Below are 12925 nucleotides of genomic sequence, written 5' to 3' on the forward strand. Positions count from 1 at the left end.
GGAGCTGAAACCCACAAACCAGATCCTGCCGTAGGTTCCTGAGGAGTCCAGGTGCTGGAGGATGGAGTGAAGGGCCATGTTTACTGAACTGTTGGCTCTGTACTGCAGGGGGTCCAGGACTGGGTCTTTGATGGATCTGATGTGGGACAGCAGAAGGCGCTCTCACAGTTCAGGGCGGAGGGGTCTTCCGTCATTCAGTCCTGTGGTCTTTTGGGGCCGGGGAAGGTGGTGGTGCGGGTGCAGGGCGGTGCGTGGTGGCTGCACAGGGGGGAGGGTGGAGTCTCACCGCTGGGCGACAGAGAGGAAGTCGGGCTCCTTCAGTTTGACTTCGACAGTCTGAACAACAACAGAGAGAGAGATGAAGGTTTATTCTCTGCTGCTGTCGATCGCCCTCGGCTGCTGCTGCTCTGCTGAAGGTCAGGAAACAAACTTTGTTTACTGTTTGTTTACTGTTTGTTTACTGTTTCTTAACCAGGTGTTACTGCCTCATTAAGGGTTAATTATCTGTGGGACTGAAGAGACAAACCATGAAACAAAACAACAGAGGGTTTCAGTGTTTTCATGAATATCTAATTATTATTATTGATTAACAAACAGCTGTCGGATCATTAACGACCTGCTGATGACAGAAAAAAGTGTGTTGAACAGAAGCTGCTTCTGTTTACAAAGATTAATTCAGTTCAGGATGTTTCATTGATAAATGTTTCCCTTTAACAACGCCTGAATATTAATATTAGTTTTTAAAGGGATCAAATATAACGTGTAGTTTTAATTTGAGTCCCTCCAGTTTGTTTGAAGTTAAACACAATAAAAACTTTTACTTCTTCTCTTCAGTTAAATCTTTTATGGGATAATTTCACATCATTTATATTAAAACTTCTGTCGGTCACTGCAGAGACGAGCTGAAACTGAATGTTCATCAGCACGTTTCTGAGAAGTCAGGAAGAGATTTAGTGACATCAAACTATAAATCAGTGATGGGACGAGTTTGCATTATCAACAGATAACTTATAGATCCGATCCGTGTCTTCCCCATCAGGACGCTCTGAACTCAGCTTCTTATAGTAGACAAAGGCAGGACGTTTGGTTGAAGTGTCCCCTCGTGGACTCAGTGTCCTCTAATGGACTCTCAGTGTCCTCTAATAGTCTCAGTGTCCTCTCATCAACTCAGTGTCCCCTCATGGACTCTCAGTGTTCTCTAATAGTCTCAGTGTCCCCTCATGGACTCAGTGTCCTCTAATGGACTCTCAGTGTCCCCTCATGGACTCATAGACTCAGTGTCCTCTCATGGACTCTCAGTGTCCCCTCATGGACTCAGTGTCCTGTCATGGACTCAGTGTTCTCTAATCGTCTCAGTGTCCTCTCATCGACTCAGTGTCCTCTAATAGTCTCAGTGTCCCCTCATGGACTCAGTGTCCTCTAATTGACTCAGTGTCCTCTCATGGACTCAGTGTCCTCTAATAGTCTCAGTGTCCTCTCATGGACTCAGTGTCCTCTCATGGACTCAGTGTCCTCTCATGGACTCAGTGTCCTCTAATTGACTCAGTGTTACCTCATGGACTCTCAGTGTCCTATAATAGTCTCAGTGTCCTCTCATCGACTCAGTGTCCTCTAATTGACTCAGTGTCCCCTCATGGACTCTCAGTGTTCTCTAATAGTCTCAGTGTCCTCTCATGGACTCAGTGTCCTCTAATAGTCTCAGTGTCCTCTCATGGACTCAGTGTCTTCTAATTGACTCAGTGTCCCCTCATGGACTCTCAGTGTTCTCTAATAGTCTCAGTGTCCTCTCATCGACTCAGTGTCCTCTAATAGTCTCAGTGTCCTCTCATGGACTCAGTGTCTTCTAATTGACTCAGTGTCCCCTCATGGACTCTCAGTGTTCTCTAATAGTCTCAGTGTCCTCTCATCGACTCAGTGTCCTCTAATAGTCTCAGTGTCACCTCATGGACTCTCAGTGTCCTCTAATAGTCTCAGTGTCCTCTCATGGACTCAGTGTCTTCTAATTGACTCAGTGTCCCCTCATGGACTCTCAGTGTTCTCTAATAGTCTCAGTGTCCTCTCATCGACTCAGTGTCCTCTAATTGACTCAGTGTCCCCTCATGGACTCTCAGTGTTCTCTAATAGTCTCAGTGTCCTCTCATCGACTCAGTGTCCTCTAATAGTCTCAGTGTCCTCTCATGGACTCAGTGTCTTCTAATTGACTCAGTGTCCCCTCATGGACTCTCAGTGTTCTCTAATAGTCTCAGTGTCCTCTCATCAACTCAGTGTCCTCTAATTGACTCAGTGTCCCCTCATGGACTCTCAGTGTTCTCTAATAGTCTCAGTGTCCTCTCATCGACTCAGTGTCCTCTAATAGTCTCAGTGTCCTCTCATCGACTCAGTGTCCTCTAATAGTCTCAGTGTCCTCTCATGGACTCAGTGTCTTCTAATTGACTCAGTGTCCCCTCATGGACTCTCAGTGTTCTCTAATAGTCTCAGTGTCCTCTCATCAACTCAGTGTCCTCTAATTGACTCAGTGTCCCCTCATGGACTCTCAGTGTTCTCTAATAGTCTCAGTGTCCTCTCATCGACTCAGTGTCCTCTAATAGTCTCAGTGTCCTCTCATGGACTCAGTGTCTTCTAATTGACTCAGTGTCCCCTCATGGACTCTCAGTGTTCTCTAATAGTCTCAGTGTCCTCTCATCAACTCAGTGTCCTCTAATTGACTCAGTGTCCCCTCATGGACTCTCAGTGTTCTCTAATAGTCTCAGTGTCCTCTCATCGACTCAGTGTCCTCTAATAGTCTCAGTGTCCTCTCATCGACTCAGTGTCTTCTAATTGACTCAGTGTCCTCTCATGGACTCAGTGTCTTCTAATTGACTCAGTGTCCCCTCATGGACTCTCAGTGTTCTCTAATAGTCTCAGTGTCCTCTCATCGACTCAGTGTCCTCTAATAGTCTCAGTGTCCTCTCATCGACTCAGTGTCCTCTAATCGTCTCAGTGTCCCCTCATGGACTCTCAGTGTTCTCTAATAGTCTCAGTGTCCTCTCATGGACTGAGTGTCCTCTAATAGTCTCAGTGTCCTCATGGACTCAGTGTTCTCTAATAGTCTCGGTGTCCTCTCATCGACTCAGTGTCTTCTAATTGACTCAGTGTCACCTCATGGACTCAGTGTCCTCTAATAGTCTCAGAGTCCTCTCATGGACTCAGTGTCCTCTCATCGACTCAGTTTCCTCTAATCGTCTCAGTGTCCCCTCATGGACTCTCAGTGTTCTCTAATAGTCTCAGTGTCCTCACATGGACTCAGTGTCCTCTAATAGTCTCAGTGTCCTCTCATCGACTCAGTGACTTCTAATAGTCTCAGTGTCCTCATGGACTCAGTGTCCTCTAATCGTCTCAGTGTCCTCTCATCGTTTCAGTGTCCCCTCATGGACTCTCAGTGTTCTCTAATCGTCTCAGTGTCCTCACATGGACTCAGTGTCCTCTAATCGTCTCAGTGTCCCCTCATGGACTCAGTGTCCTCTAATAGTCTCAGTGTCCTCTAATAGTCTCAGAGTCCTCTCATGGACTCAGTGTCCTCTAATAGTCTCAGTGTCCTCTCATCGACTCAGTGACTTCTAATAGTCTCAGTGTCCTCATGGACTCAGTGTCCTCTAATCGTCTCAGTTTCCTCTCATCGTTTCAGTGTCCCCTCATGGACTCTCAGTGTTCTCTAATCGTCTCAGTGTCCTCACATGGACTCAGTGTCCTCTAATCGTCTCAGTGTCCCCTCATGGACTCAGTGTCCTCTAATAGTCTCAGTGTCCTCTAATAGTCTCAGAGTCCTCTCATGGACTCAGTGTCCTCTCATCGACTCAGTTTCCTCTAATCGTCTCAGTGTCCCCTCATGGACTCTCAGTGTTCTCTAATAGTCTCAGTGTCCTCACATGGACTCAGTGTCCTCTAATAGTCTCAGTGTCCTCTCATCGACTCAGTGACTTCTAATAGTCTCAGTGTCCTCATGGACTCAGTGTCCTCTAATCGTCTCAGTGTCCTCTCATCGTTTCAGTGTCCCCTCATGGACTCAGTGTTCTCTAATCGTCTCAGTGTCCTCTCATCGACTCAGTGACTTCTAATAGTCTCAGTGTCCTCATGGACTCAGTGTCCTCTAATCGTCTCAGTGTCCTCTCATCGTTTCAGTGTCCCCTCATGGACTCTCAGTGTTCTCTAATCGTCTCAGTGTCCTCACATGGAATCAGTGTCCTCTAATCGTCTCAATGTCCCCTCATGGACTCAGTGTCCTCTAATAGTCTCAGTGTCCTCTAATAGTCTCAGTGTCCTCTAATCGTCTCAGTGTCCTCACATGGACTCAGTGTCCTCTAATCGTCTCAGTGTCCCCTCATGGACTCAGTGTCCTCTAATAGTCTCAGTGTCCTCTAATAGTCTCAGAGTCCTCTCATGGACTCAGTGTCCTCTCATCGACTCAGTTTCCTCTAATCGTCTCAGTGTCCCCTCATGGACTCTCAGTGTTCTCTAATAGTCTCAGTGTCCTCACATGGACTCAGTGTCCTCTAATAGTCTCAGTGTCCTCTCATCGACTCAGTGACTTCTAATAGTCTCAGTGTCCTCATGGACTCAGTGTCCTCTAATCGTCTCAGTGTCCTCTCATCGTTTCAGTGTCCCCTCATGGACTCAGTGTTCTCTAATCGTCTCAGTGTCCTCTCATCGACTCAGTGACTTCTAATAGTCTCAGTGTCCTCATGGACTCAGTGTCCTCTAATCGTCTCAGTGTCCTCTCATCGTTTCAGTGTCCCCTCATGGACTCTCAGTGTTCTCTAATCGTCTCAGTGTCCTCACATGGAATCAGTGTCCTCTAATCGTCTCAATGTCCCCTCATGGACTCAGTGTCCTCTAATAGTCTCAGTGTCCTCTAATAGTCTCAGTGTCCTCTAATAGTCTCAGTGTCCCCTCATGGACTCAGTGTTGAGTTTTTAAAAATGTATTAATAAAAGCGAACAAACAGAGAAGTACTGTGGACTCCGGCCCCGAGCAGAGGGATGCATGATCCTTAACACAGTTTGGGTTTCTATGTTTTGGCTGGTCCCAGTCAAGGCTGGGAGAAGAACAGCTAGTGAGGAAAACAATAAAACAACTTCCCATGTCTGTCCTAAACCCTGCACATGTGGACAGACCAGGATGCTGAGAGTAATAATAAGAGCAAAAGGTTAAAGATTAAAAACAGTAAGTAAGACATAATAATAATAAACATAGTACTATTAAAAGTACTTGCCTAAAAGATTATAAGAGAAAGAAAAAACATGATGGTATATACAGTTTGGTTAGTGGCCATCGGTTGTACTGTATTCAAAGTGCATTCTGGGATACACTGAGCGGACTATATAGGCTCTAATAATTATCACCATACATTCGGACGGGCCTGTAAAACGGCGAGCTCTCCTCATAGTGGGATCGCTGTCAGTCTCCCGATGCCTGCTAAAAGAAATAATCTGGCCTGGATTAGAGCGTGAGAGGTGGCAGGGCCTGAAACGGTTTAATGGGACAGCGCCGCTCTCGTTACCATGACTACGCCTTAACAGTTGTTGGGTTTGGGACGTTTTATTTTGGGTTTCAGGCTCCGGCCTCACAGAGACGACCAGGGCTCTGTTTCTCTTGTAGCTGCTCCTTATTCACCTTTTTTAAACGCCTCCGGGCAACGCTATGAACTGTGGGTAATTCTCTCAGACTTACAGAAAGTCATGGACATGGGCCGTCGTGGACTCAGTGGCCCCTCGTGGACTCAGTGGCCCCTCGTGGACTCAGTGGCCCCTCTTGGAAGCTGAACTACACATAAACATATCAACATCACGTGATCTTCTTCTTCTTCTACTACGAGACGGTTGTGGAGGGGACGTCAAGAAGTTGCCGTGGTAACCGGTTCCTCCACCACTCCCACAGAGTCCTGACCAAAGAAGAAGTGAGACGAGGAAGTGGGAGAACGAGACCCTCCTTGTGTGTGTGTGTGGTCTCTGGTGGAAATGTGTTTCCTGACTCTCTGAGGTTTCATCACACTGCCCCACCCACCCCGACACGAAACCTCCTAACTGCAGGACTTTCTCCAAAACAGAACTCACACGGAAACAGAAACCTCTTATCCAGATCAGCGGAGGTCACACGACCTTTGCTCCTTCGACACGTTTGTCATCACACGCCAATGCGAGATCGATCGTTTAACAAACGCTCGGCAGGTTTCTGTTCTGCAGTGGAGATACGAGGTTTGCGGGTAAACAGGTAGATCCAAGTCCAGGTGAGGGTCCCACTGAACACCATGATGTGACCAGCAGGTCAGCTCTGAGTACACGGAACTGGATCCGTTCACACTAATGGTTTCAGGACAGGGCGTTTGTTCTGTGTGTAAACATTTATTTGAAGGATCTGTGGATATGGTTTCATTAGAGAGCGGGCATCAAACATCAGCACCAGGAGCCACCGGGCTGCAGACTTTGTTGTTTATAGCGTCTGAATATTATAACTAATTGTGGTGAAAACCGGGATGTTTTACAGATATTTGTCACCGAACTCTAAAGAGACGTTTCCACCTAATTCACTACTTTTCTAGGAACTCAGCGGTTCCTTCAGCCCGTTGTCGTGTTCCTCTGCGGTCTACAGACCTGCGAAGGTCAGGCATATCAACCAGCTGACGGCGGGCAGGTGTATTCAGTAACGTCACTGTTGTTAGAGCCATTAAGAAAACGTGGTCAATGTTTTGGATCATTTCATGTTCACAAGTTTCTCTTGGTTATATTTTATCTTTGTCTCAGAGAGGTTAGCAGCTAATTGACCTGTGTAGCTGTGCTCCATCGGTTTGTCCCGTTAACTCAGAGCTATTCGAGTGCCGTAAAATGCAGCTCAGTGTAGTAAAAATGAGGTGAGAGCACCTGTTTGTCGCGTCGTGTAGCAGTAGGACATTTTGAAGCTACCTGTGTGTGAGTACGTTTGATAGAACTCAGGATTCAGGACTCTGTCTGGAGACGTTTATTTTGTAACTTTTTGTCAAATAAAACGTTCTTGCGTCTCGCTCCATGTCTCGCTGGATTATACAGTTTTGTCCTCTTTGGAAAGCACGAGTCAGAAACTTTATGCCCTGCGATGTTGGCAAAAGAAGCTTTAAAAAATGCCACTATCGATGAGCAAAATGTAGAAATGAACATCAGATTTGATGGAATATAATGAAAGAGACTTAGTTTTAAGTGTTTTTAATGTTTTAATGAGTGGGTCCATTTGCTGCAGAGAGGAGAACCTTGGTGGTAATTCGGCTCCAGGCAGAAACCTCCTGAAGGTCAACAACGACGGAAACACACCTGAGACCGACTTCAGCTCCTTGTAAAAGACTGATGAAAACATAAAATAACTCCTGACCCAGTATTTAGCCGAACACTGCAGGACTCGCTGGAAACGTGGCTCCGTCAGCAGTGTTGTGACTCTGCGGAGGAATAAATCTTCTTCATGTGTGTCGTCGTTGCTCAGCCTGTGCTCATCAGCCTTGTTAATGTAATGCTGCTCGGGCGGGTCAACATACCCTTCAAAGAAAAACCTGCAGCAGGGATCTTGCTACTTGTCCTGTTTAGATGTTTGGTTGCTTTGCAGTTACCAAACCAGGAAGTGATGTCAGAGGTGAGAATGCCGTCAGCGGTGCCCCTGTAGATGGTGGTGTGAACGCCTGGAGGGGAAAGTTTCAGCTGTGAGTCACAGAAACTCTGAAGTTACACAAAGTCTTCATCGTGAAGTGGTCCAAAGGTGCTCAGTGCTTCCCAGCATGCTTCAGGGGAGATTATATGTTAATGAGAGGCTTTAGTTGTACTTGTGTGTTTTAATTTTGTTATTTTTTTGGCTGTCTAATTTGAGGTTTACACACTGAAGGTGGAAGTGAATCCTGTAGAACCCAACATGAGGCAGCTTCCTCAAATACAGCCAAGCAAGTCTAAAATCATAAAATTTATGTTGTTCCGTAAAAAGAACGGGCTTCTATACAAACTACTAAAACTACAACCAGGGGGTCCACACCTGGAAAACAAGATGGCGACCTCGCAAGTAGAAGAAGACAATGATGAAGAAAAAGAAGAAGAAGAAGAAGAGGCCACACGGAGGCAACGAGCAGGACGCAGGATTCAGCTCACGTTTCTCTGTTTCACCTAAAGTCTCAGATTCACACTTGGACGTACCTGCAGGAGTCATGACATGACATTTATTTAGCTGGTGCTTTCAGCCAAAGCCACTTCCAACTCGTGGACACAAGGTTCCAAGGTCGTTTGTTTGTCTTCGTACAACACAAGGCTGTGGGACAAAATAGAGTTTGTAGTCTTGTCTGTAATCTGGTTTCATCTTCACATTAAACAGTCTGTCCAGCTTGACTGAGTTTGAGCTCCAAGCATCATCCATGTAAAACACAGACACCCCCGTCATCTCGCCGGAGGATGATACTGCAGGAGCGGGTCGCTGCAGTGATGTCTCAAATCACATCACAAGTAGCTGAGAGCCAATCAGAGTCCAGGAGACCTGAAGTGTCCGGGTGAAAGACTGAGTGGACTTTACAGAGAAGCAGGAGACGTCTTGTGTTCAGCTGTTAAACTTTAGAACTTAAACCTGCGTCCTCTCTAACAGCCAGCAGGGGGCGCCTTAAACCTGCGTCCTCTCTAGCAGCCAGCAGGGGGCTACTTAAACCTGCGTCCTCTCTAGCAGCCAGCAGGGGGCGACTTAAACCTGCGTCCTCTCTAGCAGCCAGCAGGGGGCGACTTAAACCTGCGTCCTCTCTAGCGGCCAGCAGGGGGCGACTTAAACCTGCGTCCTCTCTAGCAGCCAGCAGGGGGGCGACTTGAACCTGCGTCCTCTCTAGCAGCCAGCAGGGGGCGACTTGAACCTGCGTCCTCTCTAGCAGCCAGCAGGGGGCGACTTAAACCTGCGTCCTCTCTAGCAGCCAGCAGGGGGCGACTTAAACCTGCGTCCTCTCCAGCAGCCAGCAGGGGGCGCCTTAAACCTGCGTCCTCTCTAGCAGCCAGCAGGGGGCTACTTAAACCTGCGTCCTCTCTAGCAGCCAGCAGGGGGCGACTTAAACCTGCGTCCTCTCTAGCAGCCAGCAGGGGGCGACTTAAACCTGCGTCCTCTCTAGCGGCCAGCAGGGGGCGACTTAAACCTGCGTCCTCTCTAGCAGCCAGCAGGGGGGCGACTTGAACCTGCGTCCTCTCTAGCAGCCAGCAGGGGGCGACTTGAACCTGCGTCCTCTCTAGCAGCCAGCAGGGGGGCGACTTGAACCTGCGTCCTCTCTAGCAGCCAGCAGGGGGGCGACTTGAACCTGCGTCCTCTCTAGCAGCCAGCAGGGGGCGACTCCACTGGCTGCAGAAAGAAGTGTGATTGTATAGAAGTCTGTGAGAAAATGTTTCTACTTGTCAGCTGATTTATTCCCTCAGTAAACACTTTCCTGATGAGTTTATGGTCTCAGTCGCTAGTTTCAAGTCTTCTTCAACACAGCATGATGTTCATTTAGTAAATGAAACCAGGAAGCAGGGGAGGCTTTAGGGTGGGTCTACAAGCTATAGCATACTGCTCTGTGTATGTTTAACCAGCGCTGCTGAAAAATCTCATCAGGAGTCGGCTGTTTAGCCAAAATTAGCATCCCAGTTAAAATAACCTTAACAGCGTGATTCTCTGAACTCAGACACAGTTACAGGATCACTGCCCAAACTCTTGATTTCATCCAACAGCAGACTGCTGACACACACACACACACACACACACACACGCACTCTCGGTTGTTTCACTTCCTGATTTTTCTCACAACAGAAAAATTCTGATTGTGCAATTCGATGACGTGAATCTCCAACTGTCACACAATGCACACAAACAAATCTGTTTATTGATCGGAGCGCTGATCGATCACTTTATTAGGAACCCCTGAACAGCAGGTGTTGTGAACACTGCAGCCGCAGGATGGTTTGTTTCTTTAAACTCTTTAATGAGGTCATATTCTGCTTTTTTGGTTTTTCCTCATTCCTTTTTTGTGTTATTAATATTTTTTGTGCATGTAAGAGGTTTTTAAAGTAAAAAAAGCCTAAAGGAAGTTCCCGTCTCCCACAGAAAACACTGCTCCTGAACTGAACACAACTGAACTGTAACCCAGCCTTTACTTCAGTAACCTATGGAACTCTGCAACACGCTTCTGGAGGACCAGATGTGGCCCACGGGCCACTGTTTGCCCACAGTATGGATAGGGAGAGATTAATGTCCCTACACGTGCAGTTTGATAGCACATTAGCCTTGACAGTGAGCTGCTGTTACTCAATGTAACGTGAACACGTTCCCACTCCCGATTCGTCACATATCGACGCTTGGTTAAGGCCCTTTAGCGTCATTTTTAGATGTTTAGGGCTCTGCGGTCAAGTTAGCAACGCTTAGCAACAACAAATATGCAACATCTGGTGAGACTTTCAAAATAAAATGCTAGCGTTTCAAAACATCAACATTTTGAAACGGCACTTTATTAAAGTCGTGAAACGTTGTAGTTTAGTTACGTTTAGGCACAGAAAGTACTTGGTTAGGGTTAGGGAAAGATCATGCTTTGTGTTAATATTTAATGTTGACTTTTTGTTTCACATGGGAAACTAACCCTGGTCTCCTGGTTCAAAGTCGGGGTTCTGGCCCTTCATCCACCCCGACCACCTCCTTACTCAGTCTTTTCTGTTAAATATCATATACCTGCCTTTACCGCTAAAAACTGCCGCTTCCCCCACTGCATTGAACTATGAGGCTATAGGGATCCCCAGTGCCCAGACGCCAATGGGTCTTGACCATGCGTCCATATGTGACGAGTCGGGCAGTAAGAACGGGTTGTCATTACAAGAGAAAATGATTTCAATTAAGTATGTAAACAGCATATTACTCCCAGGTGAGTCTGAGAGGGGGGTAATATTTAGTTGTTGTGGGTACGAGATCGAGAATATCACGATCGTCAAACTAAAGTATTATATTTTTCAGAGAAGCCTTATTGAATGCGTAGCACCAGTCTGAGTCTACGAGATGTCGCTCTGGGCTACGTGTCCCACCAAATCTACGCCTGTCTCAGCTTGTAATAAAAACATGGCTGTAGCGTCTGTCAGCTATTGTCTGAGACATCTGCCAATCAAAGCAAGCACACCTCTAAACATCACTTTAACAAGACCTTTATTGTGAAAATCCAAGCAACGTGAATGCTGTTCCTGTCGAGTAGAAACTGAAGTTTTGACTTCAGCCGTCTTCACTGCAGGTAATCACCATGACAACATGCCTGCCGCCATGATGATGGGCGCTGCCCAGTCACACAACCCATCAGATGCCGACCCGCCCGGCCTGGACGTGGACACCCCTTCCCCCAGGCTATCTGGGCTGGTCCAGGATCAGCAGCAGGAGGCGCCGTGGAGGAAGGAGGTCCTGGATCTGCTGAAAGAACTGGTCCTGATCCAGAAGGAGGTTGCCAAGGGCCAGGTCCAGGTGGTCCAACTGCTCGGCACGCTGGAAACTCAGGTGGGTCCACTTTAGTTTAGGTTAGTTTATCTCATGTTTAGTTTAGTTTAATTAAGTTTAGTTTAGCTTTAGCTTCGTTTATCTGATGTTTATTTTATTTTAGTTTGTCTCCTGTTTAGTTTAGTTAACTTTATTTCAGTTTAGTTTAGCTTTAGTTAAGTTTATCTGATATTTAGTTTAGTTTATTTAGTTAAATTAAAATCTAAATTAAAATTATATTGTTTTTAGTTAAGTTTTGTTTTGTTTTAGTTTTGTTTAGTGTATCTTATGTTTAATTTAGTTTAGTTAAGTTTAGTTTCTCTGATATTTAGTTTAGTTAAGTTTAATTTAGTTTAGTTTAGTTTATCTGATGTTTAGTGTAGTTCATTTTAATTTAGTTTAGCTAGGTTTAGCTTTAGTTTAGTTTAGCTTTAGATTAGTTTATCTGATATTTAGTTTAATTTGAATTGAGTTGAGTAGAGTTTAGTTAAGTTAAACTTATCTGATGTTTAATTTAGTGTCATTTCATTTTAGTTTTGTTTATTGTATATTATGTTTAATTTAGTTTAGTTAAGTCCAGTTTATCTGATATTTAGTTAAGTTTCATTTAGTTTAGTTTAGCTTTAATTTAGTTTCGACTAGTTTATCTAATGTTTAGTTAAGTTTAATTTAGTTTAGCTTTAGTTTAATTTAGTTTAGTTTAGCCTTAGTTTAAGTTTAGTTTAGTTTAATTTAGTTTAGTTTAGCCTTAGTTTAAGTTTAGTTTAGATTAGTTTATCTGATGTTTAGTTTAGCTTGAGTTGGGTTGAATATAGTTTAGTTAAGTTAAACATTTTTTTTTGTTTTAGTTTTTAGTGTATTTGATGTTTAATTTAGTTTAGTTAAGTTCAGTTTATCTGATGTTTAGTTTAGTTTAATTTAGTTTAGATATACTTTGGTTTGGTTTATTTAAGTTTACGTTTAGTTTATCTGATGTTTAGTTTAGCTTGAATTGAGTTGAATAGAGTTTAGTTAAGCTAAACATATCTTGTGTTTAGAGTAATTTTGTTTTAGTTTTTAGTGTATTTAGTTTAGTATATTTGATATTTAATTTAGTTCAGTTTATCTGATGTTTAGTTAAGTTTAATTTAGTTTAGTTTATATGATGTTTAGGTTAGCTTTAGTTTGGTTTAGTTTGGTTTGGTCACACATTACCTCATCATTGACGGGTAACATTACATGTAGTCTGATCCAGTTTAGCTGAACTCACCTTGTTCTGACTTTGTGTCCCCAGGGTTCCCAGCAGATCCAGGATCTGCAGAATGTGGCTCGTCACCAGAGCCTGCTGGTTGAAAATCATCAGGCTTTACTCCTGCAGACGTCCCGCATCGCCACCCAGCTGCAGGAAATATCAAAGAATCCTCCTGCTCGCCAATGAGAACCTCCGTCTGTCCTTACA

General features: G+C 45.0%; 1 protein-coding gene across 1 annotated transcript in view; it reads left to right on the top strand.

The window, feature by feature from the left end:
• Positions 1-282: 282 nt before the first annotated feature.
• The window catches only part of csf1rb (colony stimulating factor 1 receptor, b), a 29785-nt gene continuing 17142 nt past the window's right edge, over positions 283-12925 (top strand). Inside the window, exon 1 of the mRNA XM_038707906.1 lies at positions 283-416. Within this exon, the coding sequence (XP_038563834.1) occupies positions 359-416 (58 nt within the window). The 5' untranslated portion in view covers positions 283-358. The remainder of the gene's footprint in view (positions 417-12925) is intronic.

Source organism: Micropterus salmoides, unplaced genomic scaffold, assembly GCF_014851395.1.
Source record: "Micropterus salmoides isolate LMB-PRFRI ecotype aquatic unplaced genomic scaffold, ASM1485139v1 Ms_hic_scaffold_9, whole genome shotgun sequence".
Lineage (NCBI taxonomy): Eukaryota > Metazoa > Chordata > Actinopteri > Centrarchiformes > Centrarchidae > Micropterus > Micropterus salmoides.